The 27,975-nt window shown below is 36.5% G+C and overlaps 3 protein-coding genes across 3 annotated transcripts; 1 reads left to right on the top strand and 2 right to left on the bottom strand.

Moving 5' to 3' along the window:
• Positions 1–2,144: 2,144 nt before the first annotated feature.
• Positions 2,145–3,787, bottom strand: LOC140872653 (uncharacterized). The gene is made up of 3 exons (XM_073275540.1): positions 3,122–3,787; positions 2,566–2,931; positions 2,145–2,516 (listed from the first exon to the last, which is right to left on the bottom strand). Exons 1-3 carry the CDS (start codon positions 3,785–3,787, stop codon positions 2,145–2,147), a joined length of 1,404 nt encoding a protein of 467 aa, XP_073131641.1.
• Positions 3,788–15,077: 11,290 nt separating this feature from the next.
• Positions 15,078–18,354, top strand: LOC140872435 (E3 ubiquitin-protein ligase SINAT5-like). The gene is made up of 3 exons (XM_073275252.1): positions 15,078–15,825; positions 16,432–16,818; positions 17,825–18,354. Exons 1-3 carry the CDS (start codon positions 15,625–15,627, stop codon positions 18,185–18,187), a joined length of 951 nt encoding a protein of 316 aa, XP_073131353.1. The 5' UTR covers positions 15,078–15,624; the 3' UTR covers positions 18,188–18,354.
• Positions 18,355–18,906: 552 nt separating this feature from the next.
• Positions 18,907–21,101, bottom strand: LOC140872529 (pentatricopeptide repeat-containing protein At3g49240, mitochondrial). The gene has a single exon (XM_073275382.1). It carries the CDS (start codon positions 21,090–21,092, stop codon positions 19,110–19,112), a length of 1,983 nt encoding a protein of 660 aa, XP_073131483.1. The 5' UTR covers positions 21,093–21,101; the 3' UTR covers positions 18,907–19,109.
• Positions 21,102–27,975: the final 6,874 nt, after the last annotated feature.

The following is a 27,975-nucleotide window of genomic DNA, read 5'->3' as shown; positions in this document are numbered from 1 at the left end:
GGAGAGGTCCCCGTGAATGACCTCCTATATATCACTTCCTAAACCAACACATACCTTGAACTCTTTAACTTTAACCTTCAAGCATCCCTAGGGTCCTCGGGCAGATTTCTTTCTTTCAAATAATTAATTATGACCACCCTCCAATCCTCCTCCCCGAGTTCAGGTATGGCCGAGCTCATATGAGGTGTGAGCTCCACCTGAAATACCACTTCCCTAGTTTTCCAACTCCCAATAGAGCCAGCCATCTTTCCCAAAGCAACCACTTTCTCATTCTCCCTTCTAGGGATCAGCTCAAAAACCACCTTCGCAAATTGTTCTTATGCTCTATCCACTTCTCGAGCATATTCAATAAGCTTTTCATTTTTCACATCATATGCCCCTTTCATTTTTTGTGCCACCAATTGTGAATTGGAAAAAACATGTATCTGCAGAGCTCACATACTCCTAGCCGCTCGAAGTCCAGCAAAAATGGCTTCGTATTCAGCATCGTTATTAGATGTCTTAAAATCTAATTTAACCGCAAATTTCACTGCCTCACCCACAGGAGAATTCAGCACTACCCCTAGTCTTCTACCCTAAATAGACGTTGAACCATCAACATAAACCTTCCACGGATCCTCATTTTCCAAATGAACGGTTTCGAAAAAGAAGACAGCCAAAGCTTGCGCCTTAATAGCGGTCTTTGGCTCATATTATATATCATACTCTCCCAACTCGGTAACCCATTTTACCAACCGCCCCAAAATTTCTTGGTGAGTTAAAATCCTTCCCAAATGGTTGTTCGAAAGCAACACAATGGGATGAGATATGAAATATGGCCTCAACCATCTTGTCATCATCACCAACTCCAAAACAAACTTTTCCAACCCCGAATACCTCAACTCAACCCCTTTAAGTGTGTGCGACACATAATAAACAGGTTTTTGAGTAGAACCTTCTTTCTTAACAAGAACTAAACTCACGGATCCCTTTGAAGCCGATAGATATACCCATAATCCTTCTTTAGCCACCGGTTTAGTCAACACGGGTATCTCAGACAGATACTTCTTCAATTCTCCAAAAGCCTTCTCACAATCCTCACACCTATTCAAATTTCTTGGCTTTCCTTAAGGTTCGGAAAAAATGCAGGCTACGATGAGCCAACCGAGAAATGAATCGCGCCAAAGATGCAATTCTCCGTGTCAATTGTTGGACCTCTTTCGGACCCCAAGGAGACGTCATATTTTGTATAGCTTGCACCTTCTTTGGATTGGCCTCAATCCCACGCTCTGTCACCATATATCCCAAAACTTTTCCACTCTTCACTCCAAACATGCACTTTTGAGGGTTCAACTTCAACCCATAAGACCTTAGGGTGGAAAAAGTTTCTACAAAGTCATCGATAAAGCAAGTCGTGTCTTTTGATTTTACCATAATATCATCCACATACACCTCCGCGTTTCTCCCTACTTGCTTAGCAAACACTTTATCCATCAAACGCTGATAAGTGGCTCCGGCATTCTTAAGCCCGAAGGGCATGACCACATAACAAAAAGTTCCTTCTGAAGTGATAAATCTTACCTTATCTTGATCATCCATGGCTAAAAGGATTTGACGATATCCTTGATAAGCATCCATTAGACATAAGTATTTATGGTCAGCCATAGAATCCACCAATTGATCTATTCAAGGTAATGGATAACAATCTTTTGGACACGCCTTATTAAGTTCCCTAAAATCAACACACATCCTCCATCTGCCCGAGCTCTTGAGTACTAACACAACATTCGAGAGCCAAGTACAAAATTGCACCTCTCGAATGTGCCCATCCCTAAGCAACTCCTCTATTAATCTTTTATCACTTTATACTTATCGGGTCCGAAGTGTATTTTTGTTTTACGGGACGAACTCCGAATAATATATTTAACTTGTACTCCATAACCGCTAAATATATACCTCTGAGCTCTTGAACTGACCAAGCGAATACATCAAGTTTAGCCCTTAAGCAAATAACAAGCTTTTCCTTGACCTCAGTATCCAAATCAGCAGCTATCTTAAGCTTCTCACCCATAGCCCCTTATTCCACTAATTCAGGTTCCTCCTCCTCAAGTGCTTGAACCTCTCTCTTAGCCAATAGTAACATAGCTCCACCCCCTCGTATCATGCTAACCTCCAACCGTGTATTTTTTTTCCTTCTTCGCATACCACTCCCTCATAACATCGGTGTGCCACCTTCTGATCCCCACACAAAATTCCAACTTCTCTTTATACGTGGAAGCTACAACTATGAAATCCTTCATAGCTTGCCGACCCAAAATCCCATTGTATGACAAAGGAGCATCAACCACCGTGAAGCTTACCATCTTCGTAACCCGTCTAGGATCGTTTCCCATGGTAACTGGGAGGTCAATATGGCCCAACGGTTGAATAGCATGACCCGTGAATCCATACAAAGGTGTTGAAATAAGCTTCAATTCGAATCCTTCTATTTTCATTTGATCCAACGTCCCTTTGAACAACATATTTACCGAAGTCCCCTATCAAAAAATATCCTTACTATATCATAATTTCAATTGTCCCCGTAACCATCAAAGCATCATTATGTGGAACCACAACACCACAAAGGTCTTCGGGTCCAAAACTGATGATGGGATCTTGTGGTGGATTCAATTCCTTAGATATTTCAAAGTTCTCCATCCTCCTTCCATGTGCTTTGCGTGCCCGCCCAGAATCACTGTCGGTGGCACCTCCTGAAATCATATGAATCATACCTCTTGTAGGATTATTAGTCTCATCCGTCCTCCTCCTTCTCTGGTCAATCCTTGAGAAGGACCCTGACCCTCCCTCTCTCTTCTTGGCTTCTCCATTCTTGGATTTATCCAAAGAGGACCCTGAAATCGCCTCGGGGGTGATCGAAACTCCTGATTGCCTCTTGGAGGAGTTCTTGTCCTTCTAATAGGTAGAGGCAACTTAGGGTTTTCCTCAGTTATTTGAAAAATTCCTTGCCTCCTTCCTCTTTCATCCACCCCATCACCTTGTCCCGATTTGGAGCCAAGGGGACATAAGGTGAGAACTGCCTTTTACCTCGAGCTCGATCATCTTCCCTCTCTCTCACCCCTCACTTCCTACCTCCTTTATCCACCTCTTCCACATTACTACCCCTTTTCCTTTTCTCAGTCCTCCTGTATCTTTGAGCGTCCTCTAAATTCACGTACTTCTCCGCTCGTGCCAAAAGATCATCATAGCTTGATGGAAGCTTCTTAACCAGAGATTTGAAGAATTCACCTCCTTTCAACCCTTGGGTAAAGGCACTTATCAGTATATCGGGATTAGAAGTCGGCACTTCCAAAGCCACACCATTAAAGCGTTGGATAAACTCTCTCAAAGTTTCTTGGTCTAGTTGCTTCATCACAAACAAACTCAAGTATTCGTTTTGGTACTTCTTGCTACTAGAAAACTGATTCATATAAACCACACTGAAATCCTCAAAAAACTTTATGAAAACGGGATTCAACATGTTGAACCAATTCTGAGCGAACATTTCTAACGTTCTCAAGAATACAAGACACTTTATGTCGTCGGAGTATTGATGCAATAAGGCGTCATTCTCAAATCGTCTCATATGTTCGCCCGGGTTCGTGCTTCCATCATATTCTCCCACGCTTGGCTTCTTGAAACTAGCTGGAAGTTCTTCCTCCAAAATAACGAGGAAAAATGGACTTTCCCTCTTAAGAGTTGAACCCTTGCTTCCAAGTTGCCTCAACATCCTTATCTTCTTCCACATTTTCTCCTTCTCTTGATCATCCATGCCCGGAGGAGGCAAGTTTCCTCCCACCTAACACTGCTAGCCTACTTCATCCTTACCTTGCACTTGCTCTTGCTCTGGATTTTTCTCACGACCCTAGCCTTGCAAGGCTTCTTGATTTTTTTTCAAGGCCTCTTCCACAACCCTAGTGATAAACTGACCCAAATCTTCCAAGGTCATGTTCCCCACCATATTCCTAGGGGGAGGTTCCTCCATCCTGGGCCCTAGGTGAGATGAGGTAGTGTGAGCCTTTCTACTTCCTCTCCTTCCAACCATATCTATGTCGTAACTAAATTCTTCCCACAAACGACGCAAAGTGATACTCACTAAAATTTGATTGTCCGAATCCAATTCAAGCTCAAAGCTTCAAGTCCGAAGATAAACCTGAAATCAAACAAATAATGTTAGAGGGAGCCGGGAGGGTGTCCCGGCGTAACCCTCCGACGCTCAAGTCAGAGACGTGAACGAATAATAGAAAGATGAGCTTGGGCGCCCCTCAAAATGAAATTGAATGAACCACAAATGAGGAGAGCTAACCCGTATTTATATGAGGCAAGGTATGGGATCACGAACACTTTTTAGAGGACCACGAGCATGTAGTTCATGCGCCTCTCCTTTAAGCTTGCCCTTCCAAAACACAAAGCCGGGTGGGCGAGCCCCTCCTCCACTTATTTCCTCTACACTCCCCATACCCAATCTCACCACCCCACATGCTACATTATCATAAGCTATTGACTCGTCTTATGGAACCCATGGATAGGGCCCAACATGATGGGGCTCACCCTCACCCCTTGGGAGCCAACATACCTCTTTTTCAACACTTCTCTCATGGGCCGACCCTACCCTACCCCTTAGAATGAAACTCGAACCTTAATCCATAATTATGGGACTTCATTGGGCTCAAGCATACGATGGGCCTACTCGGGGGTATCACCAACTTTTAGATGAGGTAATTTTTGGTTATATACTAGAATTTACCTCAAGGAAAATCAGTAGACCTTATGATCCAAAAAACTGTTGATAACTTCAGTAGACGCTATTCTAGTAGTAGCTACATTCAGCACTCTTAAGTAAAAACAGTAGACATCAAAAAGTAGAACTAGTAACGTGTAAAATTTAGTATACAACGTGAAAAATTCAAGCGTTAGTTATTGAAAATATTTGTATCACAGAAGGTCTTCAAAGTCTCATACATTTATACTTGTTATTTATTAGAAGTACAAATTATTTAATAAAGTGTATAGTATTTAACGCCGCTTACCATTTTTGGTATGAGACAAATGACAAGCTAAATATCTTGCTATTTTTGGAACAAGTTCATTAATAAATCATTCATGTCTATTCAAGTTCTGACGTTGAAGACCATCTATAAAAGACACATTCTTGAAACAGAAGGAAACTGTTGAATCCGCGAACAAATACCAATTATCAAGCAATCCTAAGGCTTCATCAAAATCTTAAGCATACACTCAAAGACCCATCTGATCATTTAAGGATCAACTCATTCTATTGCTTTACTCGCAACTTTATTTTTATCATTTTCATTGTTCAAGTATGAGTATATTTGTAATATGTGGAAATATTCTTTCCCAGAATTCTTAATTTGCATATCGAAGTTGAGTGCTAGGAGTTTCAATAGCAAATGTAAGTCCAATTGAAGTAGATAGTTTTAGTAGTTGTAAGTATCAAAATCTTCTAGTGATTCCTCTTTTAAAAAAAAAAAGTAGAGGAAAGATAGATATAGAGCAATTTTTTCCTTCGAACTTCCATAAACAAGCTGGTGTTCTTATTTTTTCTATTGGTACTGCATTTATTCATTGATTTTGATGGTCCTATTCCCACACTTATATTCTAAGCATCTGTTTCCCTCAGAAGTCCGAGATTACTTCTTGACTTCTAATCATATTTCAAAACAAGAAGTATCAAAATTCAGTGGACCCAAAATCACATTTTGAGATAATTCTAAGGGTAAAATCATGGGTAAGAATAGGATCGTCCATGGAAATATTGTCATTAAGGATGTGCTTTTAGTTGAAAATCTTTGCTACAATTTGATTAACATTATTCAAATATGTGAGATAATCCAACTGCGCATGGTACATAGAATCATTCTCCTAATCGATCGAGTTACTCTATGAAAAATCTTGAATTTATCCACCCACTAACATAGGCCACCTTCATCAATACATTTAATCGTGATTAGTGGGAAAAATGTTTCAAATTTCATTAATTACCTACAATAATTTTGTGTTTATCTTAAAATCAGATGGTTAATTGTGCTAAACATGCAGTTATTTAACAACCGATTGAGCGCTCTTTTTCAAAATTTTAAAAATTTTGAAATTCAAACCACAACCGTACATACATGTGTCTGTTTGTGATTATCCCACTGGATCATATAGATAGTTCACCCATTTGATCTTCTACTATTTACACTCATATTTTTTCTCTCAAAATTTTTTGCATATTACTTGCTTTCAATACTCCGTGCTTTTACTCGTCTGTTCATTCCTCTCAGAAATCATCATGTCTATCCAAAACATTTGTGTTGATTTTGATTTGAGTAAGTCATCTCCATCAACCTTGAAGGCTTCTCTACTTTCTTCACCATGCTGGAAGAATCAGGGCTGAAGAATTTCTTAGCTTGTGGTTCCATATTAGACTTGCACTTGGTCAAGAAATTCTTTGCTTTTTCTCTTCTATAGCATGGGAAGGTGTGTTTCACCATCAATGGGAATAACTATAATTTTGATCATAATTAATTTGCAGACACCTTCGAGTTGCCTGAAACTGTTTTGTCAAAATGATATGATCTTCCGGATGGGAATGCTAGCCACTGGATCAGTGAGTTCACTCTGGATGGGCATCCAATCAAGATTCCAACAAGCTCAATCTAAAGATTCACCTCCGCTTGTTGGCCAACATCGTGGCCAAAACCTTATCGCCCGGGCAGGGTCGTACAAAAAGATAACTTTGGAGAAGTTTCAATATATGGCTCCTATTGCCTCTCAAATCCAGGTGAACTGGTTTGACATTTTGTATGGGACGCTATATGAAATGACTCGTGTAAATGGTCGGTCGAAAGGTTGTGCACTACAAATCTGCCACATCTTGGGTCTTCTTGGAGTTAATCTGAATGATACTGATCCTCTACACTTCACCAAGTGGATTAATGCTGCCAAAGTCCACAAGTTCTTGAAAGAAAATGAGGCCTTTACTGAAGAGCTAACGGATCTCACTCTTGATTGTGAGGCTGAGTAAGACGCTCAAGATGTCAACAAGGCACTGAGGAAAGTACAAGTTAAGAGAAATATGGTGTACGATTCTGACTCCGAAGAAGCACTAGATAATGTTCCTCTTCACCATGTGCTTGGCTCACCCTCACCTGCCAAGGAGAAAGGCCAAAAGGCATAAGATAATAAAAAGGACAAGGTTCCAGAACCAAATAAGAAGAAACTGAGGCAACTCTTTGAGGTCTCTGAATAGTCACAGCAGCAACCGATCGACATAGCAATTATTGTCACTGTTGAACCTCAACCGAAGAAAGTTTCTCAACCAACATCGGCCGAGAGGACTTCCAACGCTCCTTCTGCTCCAACCACTACCTTTATTGGACTGGAAAAGATTTTGGTTATCAAAGAAGGTGATGCACAACTGATAGGGTGCCTCCCTTGGACCCCAAGGATAAAGTAAAAGGAAATATGGCTCTTCCCTCTAAATTATCTCTGTAGAAGAACTTGAGATCAACCTCACCTATCTCAAGTACTCAGAGCTATCAACTGATGGCTCAAGGAGTTTGATCATTGAGTTCTCTACCAAACAGAGATCCATTTTTACCAAATTTTATAGGAAAAGAGTCTAGGCAAGATCTCCAAACTAGAAGACAAGATATTCTTGTGTACTGATAAAAAAGAAATTGAAGTTGCTTTGGGCAGGCGGACCTTAATAGACTATAAGCTATGTGAAAGTCTTATGAGGCTTGTCGTCTTCAAATGTCTTATGAATCTGAGCATGAGTTTGTCCTCGTTGATCCAATTACCCAGTTCATGTCTTATGCTTGCACATATATGTTTGTATGCTCATATTTATGTACACGGTGTTTGCGCTAGCGTCCTTGTTTTCATCTTGGACACCCCATTTCATGGGGCGGGTCTTAGGTTGGATGATCCTGACAAGAGTAGACCCTGAGGCATGGATCAATTCCATCTATTGTTCCGAGTTTGGTTATTTTGTTTCATTTGGGTTTTTAATTTGATTCTCTTTTCGATTTGGTTGTACTAAACTAATACTTCAAAATGCTGGTTTGAGATTTTTATTGTACCGTTGATTTCCGTTTTTTATTTGATTATGTTATTTAATTTAAATGCATGCTTAAGAATCTATTCAATAAGTGATTCCGGAGCGGGTCACTACAAGCACAGTGCGAACATAGACGCTCAACGGGTGAATGAGAGAAGACTATCCTTTGGAATGGAAAAATATCCCACAGACATGTATGTGGATATTTATGTCAAGAAAGCTCATTCCATGTTTGAATCTATGGGAACAGTTGAGGAAGGTAAAGAAGAGGAATTTTTAAGAAGAAGAAGCCATCTTCTTAGATCTTAAAGACGACAATGATTCATCCTCTTTGAAGAACATTCTACAGGATTTCCTGTCAAGGAACCCATCGTAGAGCCAGTCTCAACCGGTACCACTAAAGAAATTCAGAAAGCGTCCTCACCTGCTGATGTGTCAAAAAAATTGACTGTTGAAGCTTCCTCAACCGCAGAGAAAATGATCACTGTTGGAACCATTCTATCTGGTGCTCGGCCTGAGGTAAATGTCTCAAACCCCTTTCCTCTTTCAACTGATACATGTCCATCCTCCACTGAAATGGATTTGGAAGTTTTCCTTCTGGAGATCCCACTCAACACAATGTATGAGGTAGTAAAGTCAGTGACGGAGTCAATCTTTTTGGAGACCAGACATAGAAAATGGACATTGAAGATCCCACTGGTCCAAATATTCCTCCTCCAGATACCAATGTTGAAGACTAGGCAACCAAATCTCCCTTACCTGAAGTTGTTTTTGAAAAACAAGAAACAACATCCTCTCCAAAGAAGACAAAAGTATCTTTTCCTGAAATTGAATCACTCACCACTCCAGCCTCTCCTTCGGCTGAGAAGGACAACCTCGAGATGTTCTCCTATCATTCTGAACAAGAAGGCACTATTAGTGTAGATAAAATGGAAAAGGATGATAAGAAAACTACTTCGGGCGATGACGATGATGACACGATGACGTCGATGATAATGATGCCTCTAGAAACACTCAAACTGCCCTCATCATAATTTATGGCCAAATGAATTCCAAAAAGACCATTGAAGAAGTTTTTAGTCATATGCAGCTTGTGGAGACACTGATAACATCGATGAATACTCGTCTGAATGCCTTTATCGTCTCCAACTCTGACTTCTGCAAAACCATCATGGCAAGGGTGAACGGACTGACCAAGTACATTGCTGACAGTATGTGTTAGAATCTTAGTTTTGGTGATCACAAATTGAACTATCAAATCTTGTAAAACAGGTATAAGTACTTGAAATGCTCAGAGAACTGCTTGAACTACTCGGACTACTCAAAGTTGAACTGCTCAAGGTTGAACTGCTCAAATCTTTGAACTGTCTGAACTGCTCAACTAATTATTTGAAATAATCAAAGCATTAAAGGTTTCTCGTCAACTCAAGAAGATTATTAGTTATATTTGAATATTTCCAAGAGAGAATTTATTAATCACATTAATAAGCTGCAAGGATTAATTCTCATCTTGGACATCGTCTCGCATTTATGAAGATGTTTATGAAGACTCTCGAAATATAACAAGACAGATCAGAAAGAGAAATCTAAGTCATCAGAAAGAACGTTGAAAAAGATGACTATAAATAAGAGAGAACAGCTTCAATCAGAAGTTAGTGAAGAAATAAAAAGAACACAAGAAAGCTATCTCTCCGAGCACTTTGAAGTTACATATATTATTTTGTGGGGACCTCGGGTGCTAATCAAATCTTATAGGGCAATTAATAATTCAAAAAAATTAGGCCAATACAATCAAGTAAATAACAATTTTTTTTAAATAAAAGAATGCTCAGACGTAGCGCAGCTGCGCTGGAATGTAGCGCAGCTGTGTTACATCCCCTAGCGCAGCTGTGCTAGGGGTTCTTCAAATAGCGCATCTGCGCTCATCCATTTTGCGAAGGCTGAAGCGCATTTGCGCTCCAGCTTTCTCAAGCTCTCAGGATTTCTGCGCATCTGCTCCATTTCTTGAGCGCTTATGCTCTCCCAAACTTTCTACAAATCTGAGGTTACTGAGATTAAGTGCATCTGCTCTTCTATCAAGCGCATCTGCTCAATATCACAGAACCATTCTACTGTTATTTTCCCAATTCTGATCTTTCCACAATCTGCTAAAATCAACATAAAAATCTGGAAAAACTCGAACATGAATTAAACATGAAATTCTAAAACATACTATATAAGTATCAATCTTCGAAAAGTTACTACAACATGATCAAATCTAGATACAAAACAAAGCATAATTGTATCAACCATCCTATTCTAAGTTCAAAGTTCAACATTTATACTTCTAAACCAAAGCCCCACTTCTACAACTCAAATCTCGAGCTACCCACGTCGATTCTGATCAGCTCCTGCCCCACCTGTTTCCATGCACACATACAAAAACAAAGCAATAGCTGGATAACTCCAATGATAATAATATTCTCAATATAAATGATATAACATGCAATACAAAATAAATCATGTATTCTATGCATGTTCAGAAACAAGGCTATCAAATCTACTTTCAAAGAATTCATAGTTCTTGGGATCCCAGGAAACAAGATCTTAAACATAACCACTGAATTTCCCACTCGAGGCGGCATCCAGCATCTCAATCCCCTGACTTTGGCGCAACTATAGTGAGTCATCTATCTTTAGGAATAAATATACAACCCTTGTCACTCAACTATAGCTCCCCAAACGTCGTATGCAATCTAGGCTATCCTGCCTTCTTTGCTTTTTAGGTTATGGCTCAAGATGAATGCAACATAATCTTGATGCATTAAGCTATAACAATTAATGCAAAACATGCTAATCAAATAAGAACATCTCATCAAGAAAACATATTCAATTTCAGCAAGTAAGATCAAGCAAGTAATCAAGTATGTGGTTTCAAAGGGAAACTCGAGAATCTTATCTATCTCGAGTGTTCTATCCCGTCTTGAATGATATCAACTTATACCTTTAGTCTTGATTGGAAGAAGCTCAAATCTGTCCAAACATTACAACAACCTCTTTTCAAAAATCTGCTCAATTCATTCAATCTTCAAGGCATACAATCACATACCTTGATCAATCCTTCTATCGGTTTGAAGCTGGAACTTCCCCAGTTCGATGTCCCTTGATTTGATCTAGAAATATAGCATAAATAATCTAGGAACATCAGTAAATAACTCAAATCAATGCCCAACTCAATCAAACATTCAAAAATTCTAGCAATTCTCGAACCGACGGCGTAACGGCTAAAAACCGGCAACCGACACTCATTGCTAACAATTCTAACAATCATATCAGCTTATAACCTCCACATATCAGCATGAATAACATCAAAATACAGCAAATCAAAAGTTGGTTCTTTCGAAAATTCTTCAGAAATTCATAACAAATTCAAACGCCGATCTTTTTTCAATCCGTCTTCGAATATATAATCGGTACTAACTAAAGAACATGCATATCTAATAAAAATCTGATTCATCCACTACTCAAAATTCAAACGGGATAAAACTTCATAAAACTTACGTAAAAAGTAGCCTTCGAAGCGATGATCGCAAATATATATTCAATTCTGAAATCTATCGGACGGATCGTGCAAATCAAGATGTGAAAGATGAAATATGGTTGAGGAAAATGATGTTCTCGACTTTGAGGCTGAAGAAATCTGAAAAACACATACACTTACTCATTTATACATAGTCTAGACAAGTGTCCCACTCAATTTGCCATTTTTGCAATTTAGCCCCTGAAATCTTCACTATTTGTAAATCAGTCCTCGGTCAATATTTTAATTCAATTTCAATCCTAAATAATTTAATAATATTAAAATTTAAATCTAAACTCTAAAAAATATTAATTTAAATATTCTCGAATTAAAATTAAATAATCTCGGGCCTTACATATTTGCTCACGAAGCCAACAAATATAAGCTACCTATCATATCATCTCAAAGGATCATCAAAGGGCGTCAAGACAACTCTCAATTGGTCATTCATGAAGTGTTGAAGAATAGTTGTTCAACAGATTGAATCTACAGATTCATTTAAAGCTTATATTCGTTTCACTTCTTGTTGTTAAGACTTTGTGTCTTATTTGGTGATGTACTAGGAGTTTCGATCTAGGAAAATGATAAGTCCTACGATTGAAGTAGGTTGTATACAAAGGAGTGTATAAACCCAAGTTTTCTAGTGAATTCCTTCCTTAAGTGGAAGAAGGGGAGGTGTAGAACCAGTTTTCTTCGAACTTCCATAATATGTTGTCTTATTCATTTTATCTGCACAATTTATTTCAGTATCATATGCATAGATACCACAAAATTACTTGGACTGTTTATCCGCACTTTTCTAGTAGTCCAAACTGCTTTTGAGAATACCGGAATTAGTCTTGACAACTAACATTGTCACGACTGCTCGTGAAAATTCTTTAAAAAGTATTGAAAAATTATAAGTGTGTATTCACACACACACACACCCCCCCCCCCCCCTCTTCTACACATAAACCCGATCCTAACAGTATGAAAGCATTCAAAGATGAAAATAAGTACTCACTAATATCGTGGTCACTTTGTCAGTCCAGTTGACTCAAACTGAACAAAGGCTAAATGCCAGGATGGAAAATTTGCAAGCAGCGATTGGAACCCAACTTAAGGAAATGACTTATCATATCAGTCGTGGTGCTGGAAAAAAAAAGGGGGGGTGGGGAAGAGGGAAGAAAATTCAAGAGGAATCTAGGAGAGGACAAGAGGATGTCAAGAGAAAGAAAGAATAATAAGATAAAAGAAAGAAAGAAAAAGAGGTGGTGGATCTAGTAGCAGAGGATCTGGTAGAGGAGGTAGTGGATCTGGTAATAGCTGGTTAAGGAGAGACTAGATAGATATTTTTTTAGTAGGTGTAATATGTTTTTTATTTTATCTTTTGAACTTATATCTTGTATAAATGAAATTCATTTTCTCAATAAAGTTTATTTTATTTACTTATGCAGTGTATTTATTTTTATGGGGCTTAAGTGTTCCGTATCACCAAAAAGAGGGAAATTTTTAGATCCCTTAGTTTTGGCAATAACAAAAAATACTTCATTGTTCTAGAATAGCTGTCTTTAAGTATAATAATAGTTACTCGACTGTCCATCTCAACTAGACTCAAGCAGCTAAAGATTTCAACTAGATTCATTCCTTCACAATACCTCACCCGCTCAAGAAGACTGTTCACCTGGACAAGAAGATCCACTCACCCGGTCATACTATAAATAGCTCACCTCCATTGGTTATAATTTTGCATATCCTTAAATAACGACAGATAAGATATCTTTCGATTCAAGCTTCACGTACTTCAAAACATTTCTGATGATTTATCATAGAAATCAGCTAATAAGCAATGCACAATCATCAAGGATCAAGAAATCATATAATTACTTGAAATGTTCACTTCTATATGAAGAAGCTGTCTGGGACCCTTGTTTTCCTTATTTGGAAGTAGTCCAAATCATGTATTTAATGGAAAGAACTATCTATCAAGAAAGTCGGTGATAGAAAGTACTCTTGCATTTATGAAGCTTACTGTCGAACATTGAACGGACTTATGCAAAAGACACTATAAATAAAGAATACTCTAAACAAGAGAAGATAAAAGAACTAATCTATTTGTTACAAGATTTCATTCTCAGTCACTTTCAGCACTCAAGAAAGCCACATTACCAACTGCTCAATCAACCCTCGCTTACAAGAATTATATCAAATCTTTAAAGGATCACACAGGGTTTCTCAAGCTCTCTCGACTGCTTTAGAAATATAAAGCCTTCAAAGAAGAGTTTGAATGTTTGAGTCGAATGATTCAAACATCTTCAGTATTATCTTGTTGTGTAGTTGATAATATTTGAGGTCTTATCTTTGTAACTAAGAGATTCGATTTTGGCAGTGCATAAGTCCTAAAGTTGGATTGAGTTTTATATAAGTGTTGTATAAACTAAAGTCTTCTAGTGCATTCATTTCTAAGTGGAAGAAGGTGAGACGTAGAAGGATTTTGTCTCGAACTTCCATATATCATGTGTTCTTTATTTCTGCTTTATTTATCTTGGTGATAGCTTTGTTGAGTTGAGTATAAAAAGATTCACTGAAAATTTTCAAACTACTTCCGCACTATTTGTTGTCTGATCATTTTTGGGCTTAGAGCTGTTTAAATTTAGACGTTGAAAACTATTTATAAGAGACTCATCATTACACCAGAATAAAAACTACTGAATCCATGAAGACACCAATAATCAAGCAATCCAAAGGATTCATCAAAATCTTAAGCATACACTCAAAGACTCAATTGATCATTTAAGGATCAAATCATGCTACTGCTTCATTCAAAGTTCTTTGTATCGTTTGTATATTTGTAATATGTGGAAATAGTTTCCAGAATTTTTTAAATTGGTATATTTTGAGTTTGAAATTTAATTGCAATAAAATACTCTCAGAACTTGAGTTAGTGAAGTACGTGAGAATTCAAGAGTTTGATTCATCGTATCAATACTTTCTCAGGAGTGGCTGTCGCACAAGGTTTGTTCAGTGCGGTTTACTTAACTAACGTGATTTGCGTTAATTCGAAAGTTTACCGCATCCAATCTAATGAATGTGGTTTCTATCGTCATATACATATATATATATATATATATAATTAGGTTTTCTGTGAGACTGCCACATATTTTTATCCATAAGACGAGTCGATTTGATTCATATCTACAATGAAAAATAATAATTTTGATATAAAAAATAATATTTTTTTATAAATTTAGTCGAATAAAAATTTTATAAATTAATAGTGTGAGATTGTATCGTATGAGTTTTTATGATATAAAAACTTCCTAATTTGCGCTCTTTATATAAAAATTACGGATATTAGTGGGTAGGATAACTTGTATTATTTCTCAAATCTCAACCAACGAAAACTACTTTTGTGAACTATAATCCTTTTAATTACCGTAAGATTATCCTTAACTTCAAACATTTTCAAAATCGACGATGATCCTCGTTTCTCTCTCCTCTCACGAACCAGAAGGTGAGAGTGAAAGGGGGATGCAAAAAGAACCCTTCTTTTCAGGATTTTGATCGTTCCTTTGAATCGATACATCCCTCTCTTCGATTCCCTTTCAGATTCTTTTCATTTCTTCTTCCCCCTGGATTCATCTTTCTTGAAAACACGACATGCGAGGAGGGTGAAGGGAGAGAAAGGTGAGAGAATAGAAATACAACGAGCCGTTGAATCGAGGAAAGATTGGGGGGGTTTCTGGAAGTTGGTGTCTCAGATATCTGTGAACTATCGAGTTTTCTTAATTAGGAATTGATTTGTTTGCAATTTATCGAGTTTCCAGAAGTGGGTTGTTGATATTGTTGCAAAAAATTGAATTTTAGGCTACTTATCGGGTTAATTTTTCTGGATTTATTGAATTGGGCATTTGATATTTTTGGAAATATTAGATCTTAAAGATTGGGTGTCAGAAATTTCCACAAAAGTCGGAATCTTTGAAGTGTCAATTTTTCCCCTAAAATGGCAACAGTTGAAATGGAAAATGTGGAGTGTGTATCTGCATCAGATGTCATTGAAGATGAAGAGATCCAGTCATCGGTGTCTTCTCTCTCTCATCCCCAGCAGTATTCCACAAAGCCTCGTAATGTAGTTCCCACAAGCGTTCATGAATTGCTGGAATGTCCTGTTTGCACCAATTCGATGTACCCACCAATCCATCAAGTATGTTCCATCTTTAGTTTCTTCTGCATCTGTAGTTTTTTGTACATTTTCATGCATTTTTGTGCCTTGATTAATTTTGTGATTGTGAGTGGATGTGTATAATATTATTTAGGCAATGGGAAAGGAGCTATTGTTGGTGCCATGTGAAAAAATGTGTCTCCCAAAGATTATTGGAGTCATAGAAAATACAATGTAATGTGAGGAATAATGTCATTGTTTTTTCTGAATGATAAAAGAAAATGTGTAAGGAGTTTTTGGAAATTTGATTGCCCCATAGGAACTGATAATGAATTCGATGAAGTGCAAGAGTAATGTTTGGACTTCAGTCACTTCACAATATCTTTTAGTAAATGCCTTGATTGATGTTTGATGATTTTGGGTGACAGAGAATCATTGTCCCACACGATCCGCGATAACATCTGTGTTTGTCTGTGAGGTTTGTTTAGGATGGTTTGTGTAACTTTGCTAGTTTACTTCACAAAGAGAAAGCATATGTAAAAGCTAGATTTGGAGTGTCAAGCTTCTGGGAAAAAAATTCTTTTAGTTTTTATTTCTTGCATGTGTTGGGTTTAATAATTGTTTGTCAATTATGTTTCTTCGTAGTAGTGTCACAATGGGCATACTCTCTGTTCGACTTGCAAGACAAGGGTGCATAATCGATGTCCTACATGCAGACAAGAGCTTGGGGATATCAGGTGCTTAGCATTAGAAAAAGTTGCTGAGTCACTAGACCTGCCATGCAAGTACTACTCATTGGGATGCCCCGAAATATTTCCTTATTACAACAAACTCAAACACGAGGGAGTTTGTAATTTCAGACCCTACAATTGTCCATACGCCGGATCAGAATGTGCAGTTACAGGGGACATTCCATATCTCGTTGCCCATTTGAGAGATGACCACAAAGTGGACATGCACACAGGATGCACTTTCAATCACCGATATGTCAAGTCAAACCCCCGTGAAGTGGAAAATGCTACATGGATGTTGACAGTGAGTCTGGCATTTTTTTCCTGTTCTTTGGTTTTGTTTTGTTGGGTAATGGTAATGCAATTATTTCATTGAGAAATGAAGTATTGACACTTTGATGGTGTTTGTGTGTTTTGCATCATGCTATGGGCAACCAAGCTTTGGTTTTCAGTTCAATGTAGGCTTTGGCATCCTTGCAAATTAGGCCAGTGACAAGTTCCTTAAATAATATTATTATGCGTGCAGTGTTGTAAATGGCGGGAGGCGGTGGCGGTGCGGTCCGTGACCGCCTACCGCCTCGCCGCCTAGGCACCGCCTAGGCGGTTGAATTTTTTTAAAGCATTTTTTTGGGGGCGGCAGGCGGCTGAGGTGTGGTGGAGGGTGGGAGAGCAAAAATGAAAAAAAAGTGGCTAGTGTTTTTGAAATGAGTCAAGATCTAGGGTTTTAAAATAGATAAATTTTGACTAGGATTTAAAATGTATTGATTTTTTACTAGAATTTAAAATTAGTTGACTATGGACCTTGACTCAATTTAAAAAGCCTTGGCCGCCTCAACCGCTTCAACCGCCCGAGCACCCGCCTCGACCGCCTCGCCGTCCGCCTCGACCGCCTCGCCCGTCTCGCAGCTTGGGCCGCCTGAAACGACCGCCTCATGCCGAGGCGTGGCGGTCGAGGGCCGCCTAGGCGGCTGCCTCGACCGCCATTTAGAACACTGTATACGTGTCACCATAAACTAGTTTTGATTCTTAAGAGTTTATAACATCTTTTTGGTCTCTAACCGAGAAACTGTGTGCAAAAAGATTGTGAGACATGATATTCTGAAGTTGCCTTTTTTTTTGGATTGGTATCATAAAATTGCTCTTTTTTTAAATAATAAAAAAAAAAGTCTGAACGTGAACATGATCAAGCTCGTTGTGCTGTGCTGCCTAGTTTCCAGACAAAATCTTGACCCTCCATTCAGTAGAGCTCCTTATATCTATTTAAGCGGCGAATTAGTCCATTAATCTGTGTCAGTTTCGTGCATTTGCAGGTGTTCAATTGTTTTGGACAATGTTTTTGCCTCCACTTCGAAGCATTTCAGCTTGGCATGGCCCCTGTTTACATGGCGTTCCTACGCTTTATGGGTGATGAAAATGATGCCCGCAACTACAGCTATAGTTTAGAGGTAGGAGCAAATGGCAGAAAACTCATATGGGAGGGTACCCCAAGAAGCATTAGAGATAGCCATCGTAAAGTCAGGGATAGTCATGATGGCCTTATTATTCAGCGAAATATGGCACTTTTCTTCTCTGGAGGTGACAAGAAGGAGCTTAAGCTCAGAGTTACTGGAAGAATATGGAAAGAGCAACAGAACCCGGAAGCTGGGGTGTGCATACCAAATCTTTGTAGTTAAATCTTGAAGTAATTTCGTGTGGCTTTAGCTTGTGTTTTGGTGTGGTTTATTTGTGTGTGTGGGATGGTGCATGACCGTGTTGTATGTTGCAGAAGTTCTGCTTGTTTAATGTATCAAATGCTTAATCACTGCCTTTGGCTGCCCAAGATTTGAGTCAAATTGAAAGATCAACTGGTGTAACTGCACTTACTGATTCTTGAATGGAGATCATTCCTGTTTGCTCTTTTTAAATGCGTTTGGAATCACGAAATTGCATTGGATTTGGTGGGATTTAGAATTGAAAATACCGTTATAGTGTTTGACAAAACGAAATTTCAAAACGGGATTGGTATTTGATGGGATTTTATGTGATTTCATTTAACTAACTGAGATCTTTATAAAATTGGTCGAATTTCATGGGATTTCACGGGATTTTGGTTTATAAAAATAATAAAAATATTTTAATAATAAATATATATACCTTGGTTATAAATTTTAAGTTTTCTTCAAAAAAATTTTACAAAATATCATTTATATAAAATTTATACCATCAAATTCCAAAATATATTTTAACTTTTTTCCAAACACCAAAATAAAATTCTAATTTCATATATTTAAAATTCAATTCCAAATCCAATTTTAATTCCAAATCCTATTTTTTAGGTAACCAAACACTGAGATTTTATACTCAATTTTGACATGCATCTCTATGCTTACACAACCATAAGTAGACTGGAAGATACAGAAACACGTAAGATTAGATTCCAGAAAATATTAATCATTCCCCACAATTGCATCTCATACATAATGAATCAATCATCTTCTCCGCATCTAATTACATGTGAACATAGCTCGACAAGCAGGTATTACAATGACGATCAAAAAACTACCAAGGAGATGTTATCGTTCTCTCCAACAATTGGTTCACCCTCAGACCACCACATCAAGCTGTAACCCGTTCATTTGCAAGATTTCTCTCTGCCTCCTCTGTTTCTTCTTCAGCATCTCCAATGGCAGAAATAACCTCAGCAGAAGTTTCATCGGCCTCTTCATTTCCGTTCAGGAGTTTCCCGTTTTCAGAAAGTGGTGTTGCCTTGGAATCTGCTGGTAACCCATCTTCTGTTTCGTTATTCTCACCGTCTTTGTTTCCCAACAATTTAGAAGGTAGCAAAGAGGCAATGGCAGCCCTAGCACTGGCCTTGGCTCTTTCAGCTTCTTCAGCCACTTTAGCTGCTGCCTCAGCCTTCTCCCTTTCTATTTCCAGTTTAAGATTTGTCACCGCATCCTCTTTGCCTTCTTTCCTCAACCCCTCTCGAACAAACTCCTCAACTTCCTCACTTAATTCATTTTGATCCTCCCTCAACATGCCATCTACTATCTTAAGAACCTCCTCATGCTTACCAGCCTCGAACAAAACATTCATGATGAACTTATAAGCATCATCATCCATCTTCAGCTTGGGTTGCATCAAATCAAAAAATGACTTCGCGTCATCCTTCTTTCCAACCTTGACCAAACCATCAACCAACCGGTTATAGACTCCCAAACTAGGCCTCAACTTTGAGTCAACCATTGTCCTAAAATACAGAGCTGCGTCATCGGGCCTATTTTCCTTGAAGCATGTATCCATCAGTGTAACAAAAGTATACTCATCTGGGCTCACCTTCAAATCACCCATCCCCTTATACAACTGCTCTGCCTCAGCTAACATGTCATTACTACATAATTGATCAATCAATACATTAAAAGATAATGGATCCGGACTACACCTCTTCTGCCCCATGCTATTGAAGACCTCAATGGCTTCACTAAACCTCTTCTCTGCACAATACCCATCCACAATAACATTGTAACTCCCCAAGTTCACACTCAATTTTTTCGGGGGATCATGCTCGTCTTTCATCCTCTCAAACAACTTCAATGCCTCCTCAAACTTTCCATTCTTGCTCAAAGCCTCCAAAATATAATTATAGGCAACTGAACTCATTTTAATTTGTGAACCTTCCCCCAAAACTTTTCCATAACAATCCATCGCCTCAGCTTCCATATTTTTCAAGAAATAACCTTTTATCAAATTCCCATAAATCACCCCGTCCATAATCTCCTCTGTTCCTAATTTTTCCTTCAATTCCTCATACAACTCAAAAACACCATCCGCGTTAGAATTCTTAGCTTGCCCCAACATCAAACAGGAATATATAGTTGGGTCTGGTTGAAACCCCTTTGTCGCCATTTCATCCTTGATCTCCAAAGCCTTTACTATTTCCTGATTATCAACAAGCCCTTTAATCAAAATCCTGTAAGTGGTAGGAGAGGGGTTAAACGGAGCGTCATTAATCAACTGCTTGTATTGCTCCAATGCTATTTCTGTTTTCCGGCAATCAAGATAAACGGTGAGGAGGAGATTGTAAGTTACAACATTGGCACCCACGCCGGCTTGCGTGATGAAACGGTGAAGGGACAGAAGCTCCGCATACTTGGACTGCCGCAGCTGCGCCGCCATTACAGAGTTGCATGTGTAAATCGTAGGCCGGCAATTGGAATAAATGGAGTGGCGAGTGAGGAGGGCAGCTTCTTCCAAATCGTTCTCTCGGATAAGCTTCAATATGCGGTTATGGAGGTTGAGCCGGTTCCCGGAGAGTGCAGATAGAGGTTCAGGAAGTTTCGGAGCATTAGGGTTCTGCGGGGCGGCGGAGGGCGGAGGACGGGGCTGCGGCGATTGCTGATGGCGGAGGGCGGACAGAGGAGGTTCGATACGGAGGCGCCTTTTACGTTTCCGGCGCTCCGCGGCGGCTTCTTCCGGCGTGGCGAAGGAGAAGAGGCGAATTGGGAGGAAGGTACACGGCGGCGCGTGCGATTGGAAGCGGTGGGGTTTTATTAGGGTTTTAGTGAAATGATTGAAAAGCATGAGCTTCGAAATCGCCATTCTTACCCCTGCGTGTTGAATGGTGAGACTGACTGACATTTATTTTTATCTATATATATATTTAATTTATTTATATTTATATTTATAAAATTCGAAAAGGAAATGAGGCTAACTGGGCTGGGCCGCCTGGGCTTATAGATGAAACAATGTCTTCGAAGTTCATTAATTACAAAATTTCAAAATTAAAAGTTTTGGTCTTATTGTGCAAACGAACCGAATCGAGCCGAATAATACTAAAATTTTAAGACTCGAATTTGGATCCTTATAACTTATAAGTATATTCGAGTTCAAGATCGATTCGAAGATCGATAATTTCAAATATTTTGGCTTGTGCTCGGTTCGAAATGAAGTTCGAGTTCGACTCGAAATATTCGAACCTATTCGTGAACTATTGCTCGGATATTATAGTTCGAAAAGCTCGAAATATTCGAAAGTTTCAAAATGTATATATATTTATTTTAAATTATATTATATTAATTAAATATTAAGGCTCGCGAGCTATCGAACAAAATAATTTTGGCTCGAGCTCGACTCGAAAAAGAGTTCGAACATGTTCGAATTTGGCTCGAGTTTGAATACGAATCAAGTATTTATTGAGTAGGCTCAAAAATCTGGTGAACATGTTCTCTTCGATTGCACCCCTATTTGATCTTCTATTTTTTTTTTTTTTTACCTTTTTCCAAAATTGGTTCTTTCATCCAAATTGTTGCTAAAATAGACGAAATTGAACAATGTAACATGTTTTTCTGGTGGAAGGCTTTCATTTTTCTCTTAACCAAACCCCAAGCTCTTCCTCCCCTCCCAAAATACTGTAAATTCTCATCCTTTTTATTAATTATTGATTGTTTTAGGGAATATATGCTGAATTTTTTGATTGGTTGACCTAAGATAAAAGTGTTTCTCAGCTGGAATTTGATTCGTCTTCAATAGTGGTGAGCAATATTTCGGTTAAATCGAATTAACCGACCGAATCGAATGAATACTGAAATTTGGTTCGGTTAATTCGGAATTCGATTTTAATGTTAGGAAATTTCGATTAAATCGGTTAATTCGTTCGGTTTTTGGTTTTTTTAAAAAAAAATTCAGTTAATTCGGTTAACCTAATTATAAATAATTAAATTTTGAATTTTTTTATTAGGCTTTACATATAATTTATAATATATTTTTAATGTGTTTATATTTCATATTGTACTTAATTTTTGTTTTTTTAATTTTTTTTAAGTTTAATGTGTTTTATTATGATAAAAATATCATATTTCAATCATTAATTTTATAAAATTTTGTATTTTTTAATTTATTTTGTGAAAAAATCGGTTAATTCGGTGACTGACCGAATTAACCGATTTTAATTCGATTCGGTTAAATTGGTTTTAGAATAAATTCGGTTCGGTTCGGTTAGCCTAAAAATAATTCGATTAATTCGGTTCGATTTTTGACCGAATTAATCGAATGCTCACCTGTAGTCTTCAAGCTATTTTTCAACTAAAATAAGTCCATTTTTACTTGCTATCTTTCTATAATTTCAAAATATTAGTGGAGTGGGAAAATTAAACGGTGAATTAATCTTCAATCTCTATACTCAAACTCAAATACATGATTAGTTCTTGTCAGAAAAAATAGTTGTTTACATTTCCTGAGTCCACATGATTTTTTTCGGATGAAAGTCGGTACAAAACTGTAACGTCCGAAAAATTCATAAATCCACTCATGAGTGTTAAAAGAATTTAAGTTATTTTATTTTATTTACTTATGATTTAAAGATTATTTTTAATTAAATGATTTTAATGTGATTTATTCATGATTTAAAAGATTTTGTGCTATATGTATTGCATGAGTTTTTATATTTCAAAATTGAGATTTTGGGGTATTGAAATATATGTTTAAATATTGTGTTAAATAACTTAATATTAAGTAAATTGCCTGATATTTAATGGTTGCAAGTTATATTTTTTTAATGTTTTTCAGGTATGGATTTAATTCCAGTGACGAAGGAAATCGAGACTAGTCTATGAACGAGGTTCAAGAAATTTTAAGTTAAGCGTGTTTTACACGAATATTTATTTTTAAGTTCAAAATATATTTGTGCAATTTTTTTTTATTTAAAAGATGGTCTTGGTATTTAATTTTAAGAGTTTAACAAAGAAATATTTTAAAAGAAAGTATTTTAAATTTGACGGGCCAGAGTCTGGCCCATGGGTTTTCTATTTTAAAGTTGGATTCACGAATTAACGCTGAAACATATTTGCGTCAAAATCTGTTCTCCCGTTTCCCCTTCACGCCAACAGCCGCCTCCCCCACCCTAAGTTTTAGAAATTCCTCTGAAGTTTTCAAGGATTCTCGCATCGTTTGATCGTGAGAAGGCTAGGATCATGCTTCCGGAGTCCGGATTTTCATACCAAGCAAGAGAAAGGTAAGTTTTAAATGCTTTTGAAACTACCAATCGAGAATATATGTATTTTGATGTGAAAATGATGTATGTTGATGTGTAAGTTATGTATATTGTGTTGATTCTATGAGTCTTCGATGAGCATGTTGTAGAACTGTGAAATGTGAATCGTTCTTAATGTTGTTGGGAAAGATTTTGATGAGAAAATGATTCCAAGATGTTTAAATCTCATATTTTTTGTGTGAGTATGATATACGTATTTTCAGTTTAAAGTTTTGAATTTGTGGTGTTCTTGATCGAATATTTTCAAAATTTGAAGCTTTTTCATGTGAGATATCAAGGTTTCAATGAATAAATATTTTGTCAAAGATTTTTTAGATTTGATGAAAAGACGCGTGAATCTGAGAATTTTGGTGTGTGTAGGATGTATATGAAGTTTTGATTCAAACTTTTGTAAAGGTGGATTGTTTGATGATTCCTTTCTTGTTTTGAAGTTTTTGTGACATGTAATCGTTCTTTTCAAAGTATGGGTGAGTACTTTTCTCATAAAAGGAGTCGATAAGGACCGAAAGAAGTCAATAAAATAGGTTTCGGCACCCTGCGTCACAACCGAGCACGGGGGCGCCCGAAGCGCAGGGGCGGAAATAATTTCCACCCTGACGGGAATAGTTCTGCCCGGATTTTTTATGTACGCATTTTTTAGCTCCCAAATTCATGTTTATGATATTTTAAGGTATTTTAAGTATTTTTAAGAGTTCCTATGTAAAAAGTTTCAAGTTTTGATATCTAGAACGAAAAGGACAACTCATGTGAATCGGTTTAGTTATGTAATGCATTATATGCTAGTATGTTCTCATGAAAGTTATTTTCATTATGAAAGCATGAAATTTTATGGATGTAAAGATGATGTAATCATTTTTATTTAATTATCACGCATGTTTTTCAAGCATGAAAGAATTTTTAAGAGCATGACATGTTGAGTTTCAAGTTATTTTTTAGGCTAATGATGACATAATGTTTTTAAGATATCTTTATGTTTCATGAATGATAAGAATTGTTATGAAGAAAATGTTTTATGATGAGTTTGATGAAGTTATGAGAAAGTTTACGAAGAAAATGCTTATGACGAAGTTTTTGATGTTATGATGATGCATGAAATGTATTTTGATGTTGTATGTGACTTCGTTGTGGCAATACGAGACGGAATTCACGAGAATTAGAGGATTGGCTCCCTAGGATGAGCTCCGAGGATGACTTTTTCAAATACGTGCTCAAGAGAATGTGGAACTGGCACCTTGAGATGAGCTCCGGGGATTACCCTTCCAAATATGTGCTCAAGAGAACGTGGAACTGGCATCTTAGGATGAGCTCCGGGAATGGTCTTTCCAAACTATGTGCTCACAACGACGGTTGCGACAAATGCATGTATCTCATCACCCTAAAATGACAAGTTTTTACGATATGTTTATGTTATGCAATTGCATTATGTTTTATGTTTCATGTACGATATATGTATGTATATTCTTGTTGATTCTTTAGATTCACTATTCTTGATTGGTACAGTTAGATTTGAAATATTTAAAAGTTTCGGTGTAAAAGCTAAAGAGTCCAAGAGGCAAAGACATTGCATGTCACAAAATTTTCAAATCTTTGACGTTTTAAAGCAAGAAGTTTTCATATGTTTATTGTTATTTTGTTATTAAATTATTTGATGCATGACCGTTAAGAGTCAGGGTTAAAGAAAATTTTAGATTTTTTGTATTTTCAATGACGATCTTGTGGCGATGAGTTTTATTGATTTTAAGTTTTATCCTTTATGTTTTTTTTTTATCTCTTTATGATAGTTTATGCAGGGTTTCACGAATGTTTTAAAAAGTATTTTTTGCACTAAGTTTATTTTATCTAAACTCACATTTCGTTTACTTTCCTAAGATTTTAATTGTCGGTTCAGATTTTTTTTGTAAGTAGTAGTTTTGGCGTACCCGTATAGGAACCGATTGTTGATTGTAGGGTTGCATCCTTGTTTCAAATATTTTATGCACGTTAGTGTCATTAGATTTTAATTTAAATCTCGAGTTGTTGAACTTGCCAACGCGATGCATGCCCTGCATTTTTATATTTGAAAAATTTTTCCACACTTTTCCGCATCTAAATTCTTGTAAATGTTTAAAAAAATGCGGAACGTCACAAAAATATTGAAAATATAGTACAAATACATAATATTCGAGCACTAATTGATTTAGATCTGATACAAAAAAAGAATCTAAGTATAAAATCTGAACATCTTTATTAATATGAACACTTGCAACATATCTTGAGTTCTCAAAAATCATATATTTGTACAAGATCTAACATATTTGATACTCAAATATCATATATTAATATTAATATCATATTTTCAATGTTTTGTACTGATTTTCATCCAAAAAAGACAAATGTATCATTAATATTAATATTTACTTTGTACGACAAAATTCATATTTTTGTACTATATCTAACATATTTGGTACTCAAATATCATATTATAGTACCGTATTTCTAATATTTTGTACCGATATCCATCCAAAGAAGAAAAATGTGTCTTTAATATCAACATTTTCTTATATGTTTGAGTACTAAAAAATCAAACATTAGTACCAGATTTGAAACAGTTGATACTCAAATATCATATATTCATATCATATTTTTAATATTTTGTACCGACTTTCATCCGAAAAAATTATATGAGCCTGGAAAGTGTAAACAACTATTTTTTCTGATAAAAACTGATCATGTATTTGAGTTTTGATATAGGGACTGAACATCAGTTTATCCAAAATTAAAAGGGAAGCAATCCAAGCCTTAGGGACCGGGGTTAGTTACACGCTCCATGCGATGTCTCTGAAATTTGATTTCGGATTAGTTGCTATTTCTTTTCATTTCTGTGTTTTGAATTTCAGTTTGATTATGTTTTTGTATTGATTGTGCTTGAGAAATATGCTGCTGATTGTTTGGTTGATCTAAGATAAAAGTGTTATGTATATTGCATTGATTTATGAACTTTGTTCAATTTGTTAAAGTGTTTACACTATTTATTTTTTATATTGAATTTCGATGTTAAACTGTGATGCTATTTTTTTCAGCTTCATGAAAGAATCTCAATTAAATTCGCAAAATATTATGAAATATGTTTGATGTTATCGTTAATTTATTGTAGTATTCTACTTTCATGTTTACATTTGAAAATTATAACCGTAAAATATATTGGAAATGTGCCTGTAAAACAGATATTTTTTATTAATTGCTAATTTTAAATAAAAAAATTATTTATTTTATTGTTTGATTTTTTATGTTATTTTGCTTAAAAATGGATATCTATATAAAATCCATAATATATTATAGTTACTATGATTTTAATATATAAATTGTCATATACATTAAGATTAAAATCATAGATAATATATTTAAAATGTCCATGATTGATTAAAGTATGGATCTTTAATTGGTAATCATTAATGCGGTCTATTGATATTTTGAATGTGAAAGCTTTATCCGAACTTTCAGTATGGTGATACTAAGTGATGCATTTTATATTAATATTTGATTATATAGGACAAAGACCAGATGTGATTTTACTGTCTTTGTTTAAGTACCGTTATAAAAACTTTAATCAATATCGTTAAGATGATATTATGTAGATCAATCTTAATCCTGAGTAATCATAGACTTCTTGTTTGTATTAAAGAGTCTCTTGATTTGTTCGTTAAAAGTTATTTTAGTAATAAAGATAGTATATTTTTTTATTTGTAATTTGATTACAAATAAATTTTTAATGGAAAGAGAAAGAATAATTATTTTAGATAATTTTAGATGTTTGATAATTATTATTTAAAAGTCAAATAATTTCAAATTAGAATTGGATTTACTTGATTATATATAAATTCAAATAAGATTTTATTTTTTAAATAATTGGAGCTAATATTAGATATTTGATCATTATTTAAAACTCAAATTTTGAATTAAAATTAGTTTCAAAAATCTTGAATTATGTTTTGATTTCAATTTTTAATTTATTTCTAGATTTGGATTTGTTTTTAAATTCAAAATTAGATTAGAGTGACTTCCAAAAGTCACGTAAAAAAAACTAGGGATGTAAATGAGCCGAACCGAGCCGTATCAGGCTCGGGTTCAGTTCGTTTGACAAAAATAAGGGCTCGAGCTCGGCTCGAGCTCGATATGAGTTTTTATCATAAGGCTCAGACTCGGCTCATTTAGTATATATAAAAGCTCGGTCTCAGCTCGAGCTCGGCTTGGGCTCGGCTCTTTTATCATATTAAACTAACCTGGATCAAGTTCGGCTCGTTTTGAGGCTCGTTAGAGAGCTCATTTTCAGGCTCGTTAGTGAGCTTGTTTTCAAGTTCCTTAAGCAAGGCTCGTTAAAGAAGCTCAGGCTCGTTAAGTGAGCTCGTTAAGCAGCCTTGTTAGCGAGCCCGCTTTCTGGCTCGTCAGACATATAAC

The sequence above is a fragment of the Henckelia pumila genome, unplaced genomic scaffold (genome assembly GCF_033568475.1).
Source record: "Henckelia pumila isolate YLH828 unplaced genomic scaffold, ASM3356847v2 CTG_466, whole genome shotgun sequence".
In the NCBI taxonomy this organism is placed as follows: Eukaryota; Viridiplantae; Streptophyta; class Magnoliopsida; order Lamiales; family Gesneriaceae; genus Henckelia; species Henckelia pumila.
Note: the sequence above shows the minus strand (reverse complement) of the source record. Positions and strands in the feature narration are given on the sequence as shown.